Genomic DNA, 17,610 nt, shown 5'->3' on the forward strand with positions numbered 1-17,610 from the left:
TGACAGATGGATGAAATGAAGAATGAAAGGATGCAAATTTAAATTTTGTTTAGTTAAATTGAATTTTTATTTTTATCAAAAAAAAAATAAAAATAAATGAAATAGCTAACGCTTATATCTTTTCTGTCAACAACTCTATTATGACATTTTTACTTTTTGGTGTACCTTTTTCTTCCCTTTTTGTTTAAATGTGTTTTTTTTTTTTGTATACAGTGTATTGTTAATAATAACAATATGTTTGTTGTTTGTTGATAATAATGATAGTAATAGAGATAATAGTAGTAAGGATGTTAATTATAAAAATAACGGTAATAGTAATAATAATAATAATAACAGTCATTAATAATTGACATCAGATGTTTACTTTAAGATTACAAATTGTGATAATTTAAGAATTACAATTATGACAATTATAATATTCAATGCTTTCATCATATTCCCTTGTCTTTATTTATGCTTAATGTTTATAAAAAGAAAAAAAAAAACGATAATTTAGCATTTTTTCGTTTTTCAGGAACTAATATTGACAAATCATATTGCAATAATAACAATTTCCGGATGAACCGATTCTCTTCTGCAAATTATTATCCATCTGTTCAACCAATTACAGCTATTTTTATTCTCACTTCCTTCATTTCAATCAATTTTTGGCCAATAATTAACATCACTGCTAATGCTATTGGTGCTATTTCTTCCAATGCTACAAAAAATATTCAAAATTATGGAATTCAATATATTCCGGAAGTTAATGATTATCAGAAGAGAACTGATCGATCACTAGATCACAGTACAGAGAATATACAAATTTCAAATTCACAATGTCCAAATTTTTGTGAATGTGAACATGTCATTTGGAATAATGATATTACCGATGGTAGTCAAATGGAAATTTCTGTATACTGTCATGAAGGTGGCTTAGAACAAATTGCATTTTCTAAACTTCTCAAGCAAATTCCAAAAGAAGTAACTGTGCTTGATGTTGAAGCACCATTAGAACAACCAAATCATTTGCTCTGGGATGACAATTTAAATCAATTAAAACATTTACGTGTTTTACGTCTTATTAATTGTGCTATACCAGCAATTAGTCGTGCATTAAAATTACGCTCATTGGAAATTCTTGATCTCCGTGGCAATCATATTCAACATTTACCAGTTTCAATATTTTCTGGTGTACCATTTATACGTGAACTTAATTTAGCTAAAAATTTATTAAGTGTTCTACCAACTGGTGCTTTTGCGTATCTTAAAAATTTGCAAATTCTTTCATTAGCATATAATAATATTACCGAAATTACCGTAAATCTATTACGTGATTTAAAAAATTTAAAATCACTTCATCTAGATGGTAATCATATATCAGTAACACAATTAAATTCACTTTTTACTGATATACCACAATTGGAACGATTAGAATTAAATGAATGTGGCTTAAGTATGGGTGCTATAAATGATTTAGCATTAAATAAATTTCATTCATTGTATCAACTTGGCATTGCTCGTAATATGCTTGGAAAAGTACCAATTAATGCATTACGTAATCATTTAACCTCATTAATTACGCTTGATCTTAGTGATAATGAACTGATTGAAATTGAATCAGAAATATTTGCTAAAACAAATATTACTCAATTATTACTTGCTGGTAATCATCTTGGTACTAATCCTAATGCACTGTCTATTAATTCATTTAAAACTGGAATAGCATTACGTGAATTAGACTTATCACGTAATAATTTTGAGCATTTTCATTCAAACTATCTTGGAATAGCTCAAGAAACTGTGGAAATTTTACACCTTAATGAAAATCATATTACAAGCATTGAACAATCGCTAATAGCTAATATGACAAAACTTAAAATACTTCATTTGGGATATAATTTTATTGAATACTTACCACAACAATTACCCAATGAATTTGCGCAGTTATTAATTTTAAATTTAACTGGAAATCAACTGACAGCATTACTGGATTATTCGAAAGAGATTTTACCAATGCTTCGAATGATTGATATTTCAAAAAATCGTTTCACAACATTTCCAGTAACAGTGATTCAAAATTTTTTCAATAATTTGGATAAGGTTAGTTTGTTTTTTTTTTGAATTTATCTTTGTTTAATTTGAATTTTTTTCTATAAATTTTTATAATTTCTTTTTTTATAAAATCATATATACATAATACTTACGTAAATACAAATATTAACATATTTTGTGACGAAATATTAAAATTAAAAATTTGCAGACAATTTCGTTTTTTCATTTATCTTTCTTGTCACCAAAAATAAAATTTGGATAATTTGAAAATTTTTTGTTTATAAAATTGTGTTAACTAAGTAACAATGCTGTGCCATTGTTTATTTGTCATACTGATATGTTTACTATTTCGGTAAGGCAAACCAAATTTGTTAGTTGCATAGACAGATGATGCCTACTGGATGAAGGTCAATTATAGATAATCCTGTAAGCTGTTGATCAGTAGACCCACTTCAATTCAGTTGAAGGTCATTTTTTTTTTTGTAAATAAGATATAAATTTTGAAGTTAGACATTTCACAGAATTATGACCATATTAATTTACTTTAAAATTTAATATAACATTTGCTGGGGAAGTATAATATTTGAGATTTAAAATTTTAATTTAAATTTTACATGTCATGTTTAAATATAAATAAAAAAAACAATTATCATTTTTTTTTTTGCGTTGTTTAGTCGTGAAATTTTAACAAAGCAATGTTGAAAACTAAAAATGGCAGAAAATTAAATGCCAATATAATGATGACCTCAACATAATGATAATAATTTTCGAAAAAGTAAAGAAAAAAAAAAGGAAGAAAAGACATTAATTTGAATGAGTTGAAAGAAAATTTTTGCAGGTTTTCAAGGATATTTAAATTTAAATTTCATTTTTATTTTTCATTCTTTCATAAACGATCTACTATAATTAAATGATTCATAATTATTCTTAACTGATAATTTATTATATATTTATGGAAGTGGAACATTAATTATTATAATTTTTTTTTTTTCAAGTATACCTCTACATTTATAGTGAAAAATGATTAAAATTATTGGATAAAGAAAAAAATTTATTATAATAGAAATCTTTTTTCTTCTATTTTAATTATATCTACGGCAGTCTTTTTTTTTTTTTTAATTTGCAAATTTTATTTGCTAAATTTATTTGCGTGATCTATTTGTTTAATTTATTGGTTTATTTCAATTGTTTACTTAAAAATATACAGATAAAAGTAAAAAAAAAAAAAAGTGAAAAAGAGAAAGTATAATATTATTGCAAGATATTTTAACTAATTTCATATATATATAATTTATTTTAAATATAAATAAGCATTTCATGTAATTAAATTTTAGCATTATCTCTGCATTAACTAATCTTTTATAAATAGTTTATTTAGACATAAATAAATCATTTCTTATAATTAAATGATATAAATATAATGTGTTGATGTTATTGTAATGTAAATTTAATTATTAATAATATCTTGTAGAGATATATGTCTTATAATGATTTACATAAATATGAAATTATTTGTGTAATTCATTACTTAAATTTGCATCATGCATAAAAATATAGATAATAAATCAATAAATGTACACATATATATGCAATAGATAACAAACATATAAGTTCATAAACAAATAAATTAATAAATTAATGTATACATAATTCAAATATAATTGATGAGAAAGTTTATTTTTTAAAGAAAAATAAATAAGAAGAGAATTTTTTAAATTTAAAAACTTTTAAAGTAAAAATTTTATTTTATATTTCAACATTTTTTTTTTTGTAAAAAGTAAAATTTTTTAAATGAAATAAAAATGATAGATTAAATGGACATTAATGGTAAGTAGTAAATAGTAATGACAAAAACAAATAGCTATAGCAATTAATTTTATAAATAAATTTTTAAAGAACAGCTGATTTAACTGAAAATAATTTACTAGCAATAAATTAGATACTGAAATTTTGTGATTCTTTAAAATATTAAATTTTTTTTTTATATTTTAAATCTATTTTTTTTTCTTTCTTACATTTTTTTTACACTAAAATCTCACCAATCTTCTAAAAAAAAAATGTCAACAAAATAAATTGTAATAATTCTTTTCGTTCGTTAATTTTATAGTGAAATACAACAATTCCTAAGATAAGATTATTATTTATATTTTTTGATTTTCCTTTTTTTTTAAATCATTTTTTTTTTCCTTTTTAATTTAAATTTAACAAATTTATTGCTAATATATTTACTGGTTTCAGCTATCTGTAAAATGAAAATACTATAGGACAAAATTAAAAGACATTCATTCATTCGATGGGTTAAGCATTACAAATTTTTATCATCCAATTGTCCCCATTCAATGAGAATGCCCATTTGTCATCTGTTTCGATTTTCCTCTTTTCATGTCATTTACCGCCAAACGTATATTATCATTCATACTTAACAACTCTTCAAATTTAGTAATAAAAAGCTTTTCATTGGTTTTTGGATAATTTTTAACTCAATAAAAAGCTTACGCTTCAATTATTTATTTATTTTCTTTCTTCCACCTTTTTCTTTTTTTTTTTTTTTTTCTTTCTTTTTGAACGATCAATTTTACATCACATTTAGAAAGATTTTTTTTTTTTTTTGTTGTTGTTTAATGGTAATTGTTAGCATGAAAATTAGCATACAAAAAATACAACACAAATAAAGAGAATCAGAATGATTATATTAAAATAATTTTTCAAGTACAAATTTTTAATAAAATACTAAAATTAAATTTCAACAAAAATTGATTCATTAAATTTTAAATGCAAATTTGCTTAATTAAATTTGTTAATTTGTCACAATTATCATGTGAAAAAGCAAATGAGAAATAAAATAAAAGAAGAATAGAATCAATAATGAAATTATTTCTATTTGAACGCACATCATTATTAATATAACTTTTAAATTATTATAAATTACTTAATATCAAAATAATTAAATAACTTTAGCTTATTTCTAGTTTCAGAAATGAATTATAAAATTATAATCTTTGCTTTTATTTTTTCTATTTACTTATTTTTGAATATTTATTTCACAGTTCTTTCTCTTTCTTTAAGAAGAAATTTCGATTAATTTTTAAGTTTCGAAAATTAAAATTGAAATTTCTGGAAACTTCACTTTGAATTTTAAAATTCTAAAGTCTTTTTTTTTTTGAACACAAACCTTTGATTAAACTTTTTAATTTTTTTAATTTGCAATCTTGATAAATTGATAACTAATCTATCATAGCTCCGTCTAGACACATTCCGAATTTGTTACATTTTCTCATTCTTTACTTTTACTTTATAACTTTCATCGTTTACCCATCATTATTCATGTAATCTTTCCTAATCAAAATTCTATTCATTTCTTTCATTCCTCTTAATTTCATTCATTCTTTTCTTTTCCTTTCCTTCTTTTCCATCCATCATTAACAACCATTCATTTTATTTGTGAAATTAAATGAACGATTCACAAATGATTGAAAATGAAATGAAAAAAAAAAAAATTCATCGATCACAGATAGTTGAAGGTTTCACTTTCATGCAGAATTATTGATTGAATTGAACAAATCAAAAGGAAATATTAGAAAAGGAAATACGTTTCCGGTAGTAGGAAGCCTTATTTTAATAATAACCGGATATATAGTATCATTATGGACGGGTAATATTACAAGAAATTTCCTGAATGCAAACATGTATAAATTCTACTGAAAACCTAAAATACTAATTGGATTAGAAATAAATAATTTGTATTAATTCAATTCAATTAAATAAGTGAAATATTAGAAAAAGAAATACTACGTTTCCGGTAGTTGATATGTTTCTTTTAATGACAACCGGATATATAGTACTGTTGTGAATAGATAATGTTACAAGAAATTTTCTGAATGTCAAACATATCTAAATTTTACTGAAAACCTAAAATACTAATTGGATTAGAAATAAATAATTTGTATTAATTCAATTCAATCAAACGGAAAAAATTTTTACACTATGATAAATATATATAATTCTGATTTTTCATTGACATAAATTCAGGGAAAAGAAGTGAATAAATTTTAAGTGATTGGATGATATTAAAATCGTAGATTTTTAAATCTAAAATTAATTGAATTTAGAATTATATAAAATTATTGATCAAATTTCATTAAAATTGGAAAAGAATGCTAGCAAAATAGCCATATTTTTTAAAGAAATATTTTATAATAGTGTAAATATAAATTTTGATAAATTGTATTAAAAAAAAAAAAAGAAATATTAAAATAAAAAATGTCTTTTTTTTAAAAAAAAAAAAGAAAAAAGGCGAAAAAAAATTGTTTTAATGATTAAAAATAATTATTTGAACAAATAAAATCTTTAAAAATGAAAAAAAAAAAATTCGAATAAAGAAAAGAAAGGAATAAAAAAAAAAAAAAATGGTATAAATTTTTAGGTTAGAAATAATTCGGAGTATAATTTCGAAAAATTAGCAAAAAAAAAAAAGAGGAAAGAAAAAGAAAGAAGAATGCATGACAGATGTTTCGTTTTTACGATATATTAAATGAGCCTCAAGGGGATCATCAAGTAGGTGAATGGCCAAGTATAGCTAAATTTAAATTTCGGCTTTTTCCTCAAATTTTTCATCTTTTGCTTTTTTTTTTTTTTTTTTTCTATTTCAAATACTTTTGCAATTTAACGATGCAAAAAAAAAAGAAATTTAAAAAAATAAAACGAAACGAAAAAATTGAGGGACTGAATGATTAATTTGATGTTATTTGAAAAAAAAAAAAAAAAAAAAAAACAAAAGGAAAAACATTTGTAATATTTAAGAAAAAAAAAAGGAAATTTTCATTTAAATTCATTTCTTTTTTTTTTCTTTTTTTATTCAAAATAATTTAAATCTGTTTAGCTCATTTTTTTTTCCTTCAAAAATTAACAAATTATTTTATTATTTTCTTCTTCTTTTCCTCATTTTTATTTTTTGTATTAATCACTTTTTTTCGATTGTCATATTTTTCTTCCTTTTTTTGATTAATTATATTTTGCTTATTCAGTAAAAATGAAAAAAGTAAAAGATAATTGAAGACTAAAAATAAATTTTTAGTTTAGAAAAAAGGCTTTTTTTCCTTTTATTATTAATTTAAAAAAAAAAATTTGTTCTTTTTTTTTCATTTCATATAATTTCATGAAATATTATTCATAAATAACAGTTAAAACAGTAATATTAATAGCAATTATAGTAATAATATTGTTAATATGCTTTATCACTATCGATAATAATAATAATATGATTATATAATTATTCTTCTACTCATAAGTAATTGTGAATATTTTAAATTACTTTTAATTTAATTTTCATATAATCAAAGTTATTGCTATAATGAAGGCAATTGTTTGCATCAAAGTAGGGTAATCATTGATATATTAGTGATAATAATTGATATAACTGATTTCAATCTAGAAATATACTTTGATATAATCAATCAAAATTTAGCTATTATTTCATCAAATTCACACATTAATTTACTGAAAAATTTGTTGAATTCATTAAAGCTACAAAATTTAGTAAATTTTTTTCTCTGAAATAACAAAACGAATTATTATTGTTTCAATAGCATTTAATATCTTATTTAGTAAATGTGATATGATAAATGCCAATAGAAAAAAGTACGATTAAAATGACTCTTTTTTTTTCATCCACTTCATTTTTCGATACATAAGAATTTATTAAAATTACAATTTAGAAATTTTAATAATTATTAAATTTGATTTTCAGAAAAATGCAGGTTTAGGATTTGTTTATTTCATTAAAAATTTTCGTAAACACATATCTTATCAAATAATTTAGATACTTAAATGGAGAAAGGAAAAAAAAAAAAAAAAACTAAACTTTAAGAAAATTAACTCTGTTCCAATTTTTTTCTCTCTCTCTCCGAAATTTCATATCACATTAGATAAATCTTATGAAAATTTTTAGTCACAAAATAGTAAATTCTGAGTAGAACAACAAGATTAATTGATCAAAACATTCTTATGTTTAATAATATGCATAATTTTGATAATAAATTAATTTAAATAAATTGTTTTTCTTTAGCAACTATTGGGCAGCAAATAGTAATTAATGATATTTAATTAAAAAAGAAAATATGAAAGGAATAAGTATTGAGAAAACAATTAATTAAGGCATAAAGATTAATTAACGTTGCTGGTAATTAAATTCTTAAGAGTAAATATTTATTAATGAATTATCTTGCTAATAATTAAAGTCTTAAAAGAGATTATATAAATTAATGATTATAAATAATTATGAACTGATCTTTTTACCTTTCTCATCCTTCTATTTTCTATTTCTGTCCTAAATTTAAGGTTGACTTACACGGTAATCCATTAGACTGTACGTGTTACGTGGAAGAATTAAAGCGTCATATGCTGGATCGTTACGCATATCGACGTGAGTTACGATATGAACAGACAAGTTGCGTAACACCTGAACATTTTCATGGAATACCTATTTACAGGTAATATTAAATTAGAGGAAAGAAAGAATTATTTCAAATTAATACTTTGTAAAAATGATTTATTAATTATGAAATTTTATACAAATATTTATTAGAATAAAAGTGATTTTATCTAAAAAAAATTGTAGTTTTTTTCAATTTATTATTTTACTTATAATTCTTTTAATTTTTAACTTTTTTTTTGCGTAAATTTCAATTATATAGTAATAAAAGTTGAAAAAAATTTTCACAACTTTTTTATTTACAAATTATTGTAATTTTATTTTCTATTAAAAAATTTTTAAATAAAATTTTCAAAAAATTTGTTTTACTTTTACTTTTCAGACTTAATCATGTTGCTGATTGCACATTTTTATTTGGTGCACGTTATGGCTTATCACAACTTTCGGAAATTGCAATTTTATTTTTGTTTCTTATCATTTTTGCATTATCAACTGCTTTGCTAATTTTGTTTGCATACAATCGGTTGGAACGACGACAAAAGGTTTTATTTTATTTTTGTTTTTTGTTTTTCTTTTTTTTTTTTCATTTCATTTTTTTTAATTTTATTTTTTCTTTTTTTCAAAATTATTATTCATGATAATTTTGAAAATTGTTTGCAGAAGAAATATACAGATGTAAAGCAATCACAATCAAGGATAGCATTAACACTATCACAACATCTCAGTAATTCACCAACATCATTAACGGAACCATTAACACCGCCACCGGAATCACCAATTTCCGGAATTTCATCAAAAATGCCGCCACCACCGCCACCTATACTAACTAATATATGATTTGTAAATTTTTCTTATTGAATACTAAATAAATTTAAAATCTGCATATTTGTATTAATATTAATGAAATCGAGGAAAAAAAGTGTTAAAAAATTTTCGAGTTTCAAAAATTTTTTAAAATAAAAATTTTTTATAAGTTTGAATTTTTATCATTTTTTTTTCTTTTTTTTGTTGATATTAACAAATATTAGAATACGGGTTTTGTAAGAAATTTGAAGTGTTGCAGTTTTGAATTTATATAATAAAATTTTTCGTTTAGAATTCTCCAAAATTTAGGCATAAATTTTTGTTAATACTTCAATTTTATTAAAATATAAATTATGTTAAATAATATTTGTTTGTTTGTTTTCTTTTTTGATTTTATTTTTTAAATTTGAAATTGAATATATTTTATCATATGCACAGATGTATTTGTGTTTACAATTTTGTATATTAATGATATTTAACTTTGATTGAGTGTATTTTAGATGAAATGAATTGCATAAATTTTGAGAGTAATTGATAAAATATCATTTATCAGTAGCATATAGTTTCAACTATTCCACTATCACTGATATATTCCATCCATCAAAATGCATTTCATTTAAATTATAATTTATCATTACTTTCTCAAATTCATTTCATACCATTTAATAATTAAATATTTCATATTTCTTTTATTCATTCCATCTAGTAATAATGCAAAATTGTTGTAATATTTAAATTGAAGAAATGTATAAAATTAAAATATTAAACAATTGTTCGTTCAAATTTCTGTTAATGTATTTGTTGCAAATAAATTTGAATAAATTTAAATCATTTATAAAACAATTAAAAATAAATAACAAAATAAAAAAAAAATTAGTTGAAAAAATATTTGTGAAAAACATCGAAAATTAAATTTAGAATTGAAAATTTGTTATCATAATTGTTGATGTAAAATTAAAGGTAAAATGAAACATTTTGGATAAAAGATAATGTTTTGCATCGAATAATTTATGATTTGTGCTAATTTATATTTGTTTAATTCAGTAAAGCATTTCAAATTTTCTATTCTCATATCTTCTTTGATCAGAAATGTTAGCTGCTCCGCAATCATTTAAGCTTTAATTTATCAATAATTTTCACCAATAATATTTAATAATATCTGATGAAAACAACAAATAATCGAATTGATGAATGAAATTTTAAAAAAAAAATAAACGTTTAAATGTCTAAATGAGTGGGCAAAATAAGTGAAAATTTTTAAAAAATAAAATTTGAAAGAATGACGGAAAGGAGAAAGGGAAGTTTAACTAAATAGTAATAATAGAAAACTTCCCAGAAGGTAATTTCTAGGCAAATACATCAATCACTATGTAAATTTCAGCAAATAATAAATTATTTTCGAAAATTTTCAGTCGTTTTTTAAATGTTTTCAATATTTGTTCTGCAATTTTAAAAGGAAAAAAAATCAATTTATTATTTTTATTTTGGAAAAAAATGCCGCACTTTATTTTATTTTACTACACCTAAACTAAATACATCTGTTATCATTTGTTAAGTTTGATAAATTTTCCTGATAATATTATCAGAAATAATCACTAATTATTTCAATTATTTAGTGTGGAAAGAGTTTTCGTCAAATTTTAATCCAACTTCTAATAAAAATCAACTTATGCTCATAAAAAAATTCACTAAAAATTAATTCTCTAAGGAAAATTCGTTTGTTACAATTGAAATAATTAATTGATAACAGTGACAGCGTGAAAAAAGAAAAAACAAGACATTTTTAAATATAAGGTAAATAAGTAATAAATATAAATTGAATGTATAAATTATTTAGCAATCATTTTGAATTGTAAATATAAAAAATTAAAACATAATTTATTTTTGCTTTTTATAACAAATTACTAAAATAGTTTATATAAAATGTGAAATTTGTTGCAAATTTTTTTTTTGTTTGTCATAAAGCTTTAGATGGTAAATAAGTATAAATTAAAAAATATATTTATATTTAAGGCATAAACTATAATAGATTCAGCAATGAATAGCTTACCCTAATATTTAATAAAAATGTTATTACATTTTTCTCAAATTCAATTGAAAAAATACATAACAATTATAATGCATTTGAATAATTACTTCCTTATGATCAAATTTATTTAATTTCTACTTCTATTGTATGTATAAATTTGGATGTTTACTCATCTCATTTCATAAAATGATATCCATATGATCTCGGTGATTTTATAAATTTAAATCAAAATCATACTTAAAATTTAAATTTTCATACTAATTACAAAACTTTAGTATCAAATTTTCCATTTTATATCAACTTAAAAAATTAATTTTCCCATTTATAATACATATGATACATTTGCATTTAATTTTTTTCTTTTATTTTCTTTATTTCCCATAATTATTATGATTGATTTAATCATTTTAGCTAATTTAATTAAAAATTTATTGTGATATTTAGTAAATTTATTCGATAAAGAATTGAATTTGCTTAATAATAATCAGGCGCACTTGTATTTATTGCGCAGTTTGTGCTTTTTTTAATCAGTAATTTCAGTTTCTTTTTTTTATCTGGTAAGAGAAAAAAATACATTTGCAGATAGGTAAAACTGAAAATATTTGAAATTATTTCTAAAAATTAAAAAAAAAATAAATTAAAAAAAAATTAAAAAAATTAAATTTCTGAAAAAAAAAAAAAACAGAGCACATCATATTCATATAATATTTTGATTAGAACGAAATGTTTCCTCTAGGTTATATTCAAATTTTCCTTTTTAATTCGAAATTTTGTTTCAAATAACTTTTTCTTTGAACAGTTTTTATTTCTTCAAAAATTTATAGTGAAATTAAAAATTTGACATTACATCTAATCGATATTGCACTCTCGAAGTATTCATGAATATAGATTTTAACACTAAACCACTTTTTTTCTAATCAAAATTTGATTATATCAGTTATTAATCTTTTCATTAATTTTAAATTTTTATCTGAAAATGTCTGTGAGTAGAAATTTGGTGATAAATTTTTATTTTATGTATTTAATTTTTTTTTTTAAAAAAAAGATTTTGAAAAATAGAATTTCTTGCAGTGTTCAGAATTTTAAAGTTTTAAAAGGTTAAAAATCAAATTTATGCTATCATAGCTCTGTTTTTTGCTTTTTTTTTAGAATAAATTTTGATTGAACTTAAAATTGAAAATTATTTCACTCACAATCGAATAACTATTAAAATTGATAATGAAATTTTGTAAATTTTACAATATTTATTTTTTCATTCTTTTTAGGTAAAACATTAATTGCACAAATTCAATCACATACAAATCACTGATAACAGTAGTATTTCAATGGAAATTTTTCAAATATTTCAACTTTTAATTTGTATTTTTGTCATCGATGTACTAAATCATATGCCACCGTATGCTACATGCATAAATATTAATCAGTTTAATCCATTAAATGATCAACAATCATCTTTTGTGAATTATTTTCAACAATGTTCACAACCATATTCAATTCAATCAAATCAACCGTACAATTTATTTCCATTATATCCATTACCGTACCCTCAACCATGTTTAAATCAACAACAACAAATTGGAAATTTTCCATACAATCAACAAATATCACAAAGTAAGTGAGATTGTTTATTGTACAAAATTAATCACAAAAAACTTTTATAAACATATATATTAATTAATAAATAAAAGTAGTTTAAATTATGTCAAAAAACCATGAAGAATATTAAATTTAGCTTTAAATTAAAATAAACTTAAATTTGAAATGAAGTGAAATAGTATATGAAATAAACCATATATTTTCTTATTCTTTAAAATTTAAAAATTTAAATTTTAAAGGAGTGGGAGGTTCAGTAATGGTCTACCGTTTGGTATTTCGACCACCATTCACTTGGACTTATAATTGCTTTTGTGATTGTGAAGAGTTTGTTGTTGTTTTCTAATAAAATTTCAAAAAAAAAAAAAACATTATCACTTTTAGTATAAAGTATTTCCTGAATGTTTTCCTGATTTCTTTCAACTCCAAATTATAATAATTTATCGTGATTTATTTAATTGTAAATAATTTATCACATAATAATTGCTGTATAGTAATAATAATTAAAAAAAAAATGTATGTAATTTTGAATAAATGAGCAAAAATTTCAAAAATTTTTCAATGAATGCAATATTTTTTTTTCTTTAATTACATAAAAAATTTTAATTACGACTAATATCTTTTTCTAAATTACAATAGCATAGTGATTGTTGTAAAAAAAGTTTTATTAAATGAGCTTAATTCATTTATAATTTTTTTCATTTTCTTCAGGAATACTGCCTATGTACCACGTATCCCTGGACAACATGCAAATTTCACTGAAGCTGATGTATACGTCAAACGTCAACTACGTGAAGCAGTAAGAAAGTTTGATTAAAAACTCTCAACTCTTCTATTCTAATAAAATTTTCGTATTCTTTCTAATACATATATAAATTTAACTTTTTTTTTTTAATAAAATTAAATATTTTATAAGCAATCCTCTCAATTTACTAATTAATTAATAAACAAAATTTTTCTCTATTAATTTTTTGGAAACTAATAAATTCAGTGCAATAATTAGGTCAAAAAGAAAAAAAAATTTATTAGAAACGAAATATACAAAATATATAGAAATTTAGAAATTTAAACTATGACGAATTATTGAAATTATTGTATGCAATAGAAATATTAAATGAAAATATAAAACTAAATATTACTTTAATGCAAAGCATTTTTTCATACTATTATTATTATTATAAAAGATATCAATAATAACAATAATAATAATGACAATGACAAAGATATAAGAATAATAATAATAAAAATAAAATTACTAGTAAATTATAGCAAAGTAAATGATTGTCTTTTGAATCAAAATTAAGTTCTATTACAGGTAATGGAAGCATTTCATTCGATCGGTGTTATACCTGAGGGACTTATTATAACCACCAGCTTTTGGCCTTATCCAGCATTTATTGTCAATGATATTAATATTGCAAAAGCAACTTATATTAAAGGAAAATATTTTTATACACTTGCAGAGAATACATTAGCATTACGATGTGAAGCAAAAGAGATTGCAACATGTGTTAATAAAGTATTTTTCTTTTAACATTTTTTTTTTTTCAATTCTTTTTTATAATTACAAAGTTTTTTTTTTTTTTTTTTTTTTTTTTTGGCATAAAAAAATTGCAAAATAAATATTTGTTCTTATTTTATTTAATAAATTTAAAAACGTTCATTTTCCTCTTTTTTTTGATAAAAATTCAAAAAAACTGAAATTTAATTTTTAATAATTTTCAGAATAATTTTAAATCATTTCATGAAATTGCAACTCTTACAATTGATATACTAAATGTATTGACACAATCACAACGACAAGAACTTGCAATTGCTATTCAACAATCATTGGAAAATCGATATGTCATATTTACATTACCAATTCAATTATTAAATGATGATAGAATTAAATTTATTTTGGATCCATAATTTTAACTTTATGATTTAAACAATTAAATGTTTCTTTTTTAAAAAAAAAATTTAAAGTGAAATTTTAATTTATCTCTTTTGCGTTATCCACTTTATTTTAATATGCTTTCCTATTCTTAATTATCACATTCATTATTGTTACATAATCCATGTATAATTCCTATTAAACAAAAATTGCTTTTTTTTTTTTTTCTGTGACCTTAAAATAAATTAAAAATAAAATATGAAAAAAAAAATTAAATAAGCATTAATATATTGATGAAAAGATTAATAAATTAGAAACACATAAAATATTCGATTAGCAAAATATATTTTCGAGAAAATACACGAATATATCAACAATTACCTCTGAAAATATATTATATTTCTTCTTTTTTTGAATAATATTGAAATTAGATAATATATTGATATTTGGGTTATTTAAACATTTTAATTATTCTTGCAAAATTTTGTGTAGAAATGAAAAAAAAAAAAAAAGAAACCAAAAAATGTCCAAAGAACATGAAATGAAAATAAAATAAAAATAAAAGAAAAGAAAAGTTCAAGTTGTTGTAATTTATTCTCGTTAATCAATCATTAAAATACTTGTTGCTCTTTCTTAACCTGCAAAATTGCTGTAATTCAATTTTTTCATTTTAACCCAAAATCAATTTGTTTAATTTTATCGAAATTAAAAGACGCTCATTTTCGATTTTCTTTTTTTTTTTTATTTGTTTAATTTTCTTTTATTTTAAATTGAAATCTTACAATTAATTATTATGTCATTTGATATTGCTATTTGACGACGAAATCATTTTAAATAAATTAATTCTGTCTTATTTTATATATTTAAAATTCATATTTAAGGCATGAAAATATATATGTTTATGTATTTTCATCATTTATAAATGCATTTACTTATTTTCACGCACTTGCAATTTATAAAATTAATTGAATTTATTTTATATTTTAACAAATGAGCTAAGTTACTGATTTATGCTTAATGATGAATATTTTTACACTCACCAAAGCGATTTCATTTAATTTTAATTATTTTTTCCTATCTATAACTTTATTTTAACATTAAAAATAAATATTTAAGCTATTATGAAATGATTTAGCTAGAATTAATCAATTTAACTTATTATAAAGACGATTAGATCATATCATAATAGATCATTAAAATTATGACAATGTCTTTAATTTTTTTTTTAAAAAAAAAGAAAAAGAAATGATACAAGAGATATCATCACTTGCAAATTTGATATTTTCATAAAATATTATCGTAATTATTTGTTAATCCAAAATACTCTAAAATTAATCAATAATCACAATTTTGTTTACATTCCTACAACAAATATTAAACCAAAGAACAAAATTTCTCCTTATAGCATACATTTTCTGGCTTTTATGATGATGTTATGCTTCCACTTTGCTCTTTGACCTTTTCGGGTCAAGTTGTGATTTAAATTCTGATCTTTGAGCTTTTCCCCCTTCTTTTTTTGTCGATAAATAATAATAATTGCATGTTGCTATCATGTTATTGTTCTTTTTTTTCATCTTTGTTCCATTTTTCGCTATAACTTTATCACATTAAAATCATTTATTGATTGAATAAATTCATTACATTGAAATCAATCAATGATTGAATGTTATTCTCATTTTTTGGTGTTTATAAATTATTTGTTTGCTATTATTTGACAATCGCTTACATTTTATCCCTTCAGTAATATTTATCATCATTATTATCATTATCACCATTATCACTATCATCAATTCTATCATTATCAGCAATATATGTTATCATAATATTAAAAATGATGCATATTAAAATTTGATTAATATTTGCAAAAAGCATTATCAGAATTAATCGATTTTTTTTTGTTTTGTTTTGAAATAAACAATGAAATAATGACAATTAGAAAATTAAAGTTGAACAAAAGAATGGATTTTCTCTTTCTTTTTCTTAATAACATACGATTAAAACAAATTGTGGATTCATAACAAAATTATTAGTCTTTTTTCTTCATTTTTTCTTTTAAATAAAAAAATAAAATAAATGTTAAAAATTTTCATTTGTATATACTTAGACATTATATTTATGAATAAAAAAAAGAAGTCCAATTTATTTTATTACTATTATTACTATAAATGAAAAATAAATAATGAATAAAGCAATTATAATTTTAAATGAAATGAGTAGTATCTTTGTGATATTTTAAAAAAATTTTTCATGAATAATATCAATAAGCTTTTAATATACAACACTATTTCTTTTTAATCACACAAATTTTAATTTTTTCCCATCTTCTAATATATTAAATTACTATAGTAGCATCTCCTAATTAATTTTTGTTTAAAAAAATCTATTTTATTTCTTCAAAAATTTTGCTTAAGTTTTTTTTCAAGATCTAATATTTAGTTTTAAAATAAAAATTGATAAGAAATTATCATTTAAACCTGGAAAATTGCTATAATGAAGTTCTACTTGTTATTATGAGGTTGTATATAATTATTTATTGTGATAGTTAAATGTTTTAAATTGGAAAGTACAAAGTGTAAAACTCAAAATGAACATTTTAAAAGCTTTAATCAAAATCGCAAAAAATTTTTAGTATAGTTTAAGTATGAATACCTAGAAAACTAAATTATGATTTTCATTTATTGTTAGCGAAAAAATTTATTGGTAAGATTGAATGAAATACTTTAAAGATTACTACCGCAAGCTTTTCCTTTTTTTTTGGGATATTACCAAGTGCATGAATAATTCAAATGGCTATATAATAGTTTAAAAATTGTGGTAGATTCATTTTAACAATTATTCTATTAT

At 21.1% G+C, this 17,610-nt stretch overlaps 2 protein-coding genes across 3 annotated transcripts; both read left to right on the forward strand.

Annotated features, from left to right (window-relative positions):
- Nucleotides 1-558: 558 nt before the first annotated feature.
- On the forward strand, nt 559-9,301 carry Bma-dma-1 (Uncharacterized protein; the record flags this gene model as incomplete). The annotated part of the gene is made up of 4 exons (XM_043078346.1): nt 559-2,082; nt 8,371-8,522; nt 8,847-9,006; nt 9,125-9,301. The coding sequence occupies 4 exons, from the start codon at nt 559-561 to the stop codon at nt 9,299-9,301; spliced, it is 2,013 nt and encodes a 670-aa protein (XP_042934280.1).
- Nucleotides 9,302-12,685: 3,384 nt separating this feature from the next.
- Bm7962 (Uncharacterized protein) lies at nt 12,686-14,424 on the forward strand (the record flags this gene model as incomplete). Of its 2 annotated transcripts, XM_043078347.1 has the most annotated exons (4): nt 12,686-12,908; nt 13,133-13,217; nt 13,602-13,689; nt 14,206-14,424. In XM_043078347.1, the coding sequence occupies 4 exons, from the start codon at nt 12,686-12,688 to the stop codon at nt 14,422-14,424; spliced, it is 615 nt and encodes a 204-aa protein (XP_042934281.1). The 2 variants fall into 2 exon arrangements, with proteins under 2 accessions (XP_042934281.1, XP_042934282.1); XM_043078348.1 differs by lacking the exon at nt 13,133-13,217 and having other exon boundaries at nt 12,772-12,908.
- Nucleotides 14,425-17,610: the final 3,186 nt, after the last annotated feature.

The sequence above is a fragment of the Brugia malayi genome (assembly GCF_000002995.4).
Source record: "Brugia malayi strain FR3 genome assembly, contig: Bm_v4_Chr2_contig_001, whole genome shotgun sequence".
Taxonomy (NCBI): Eukaryota; Metazoa; Nematoda; class Chromadorea; order Rhabditida; family Onchocercidae; genus Brugia; species Brugia malayi.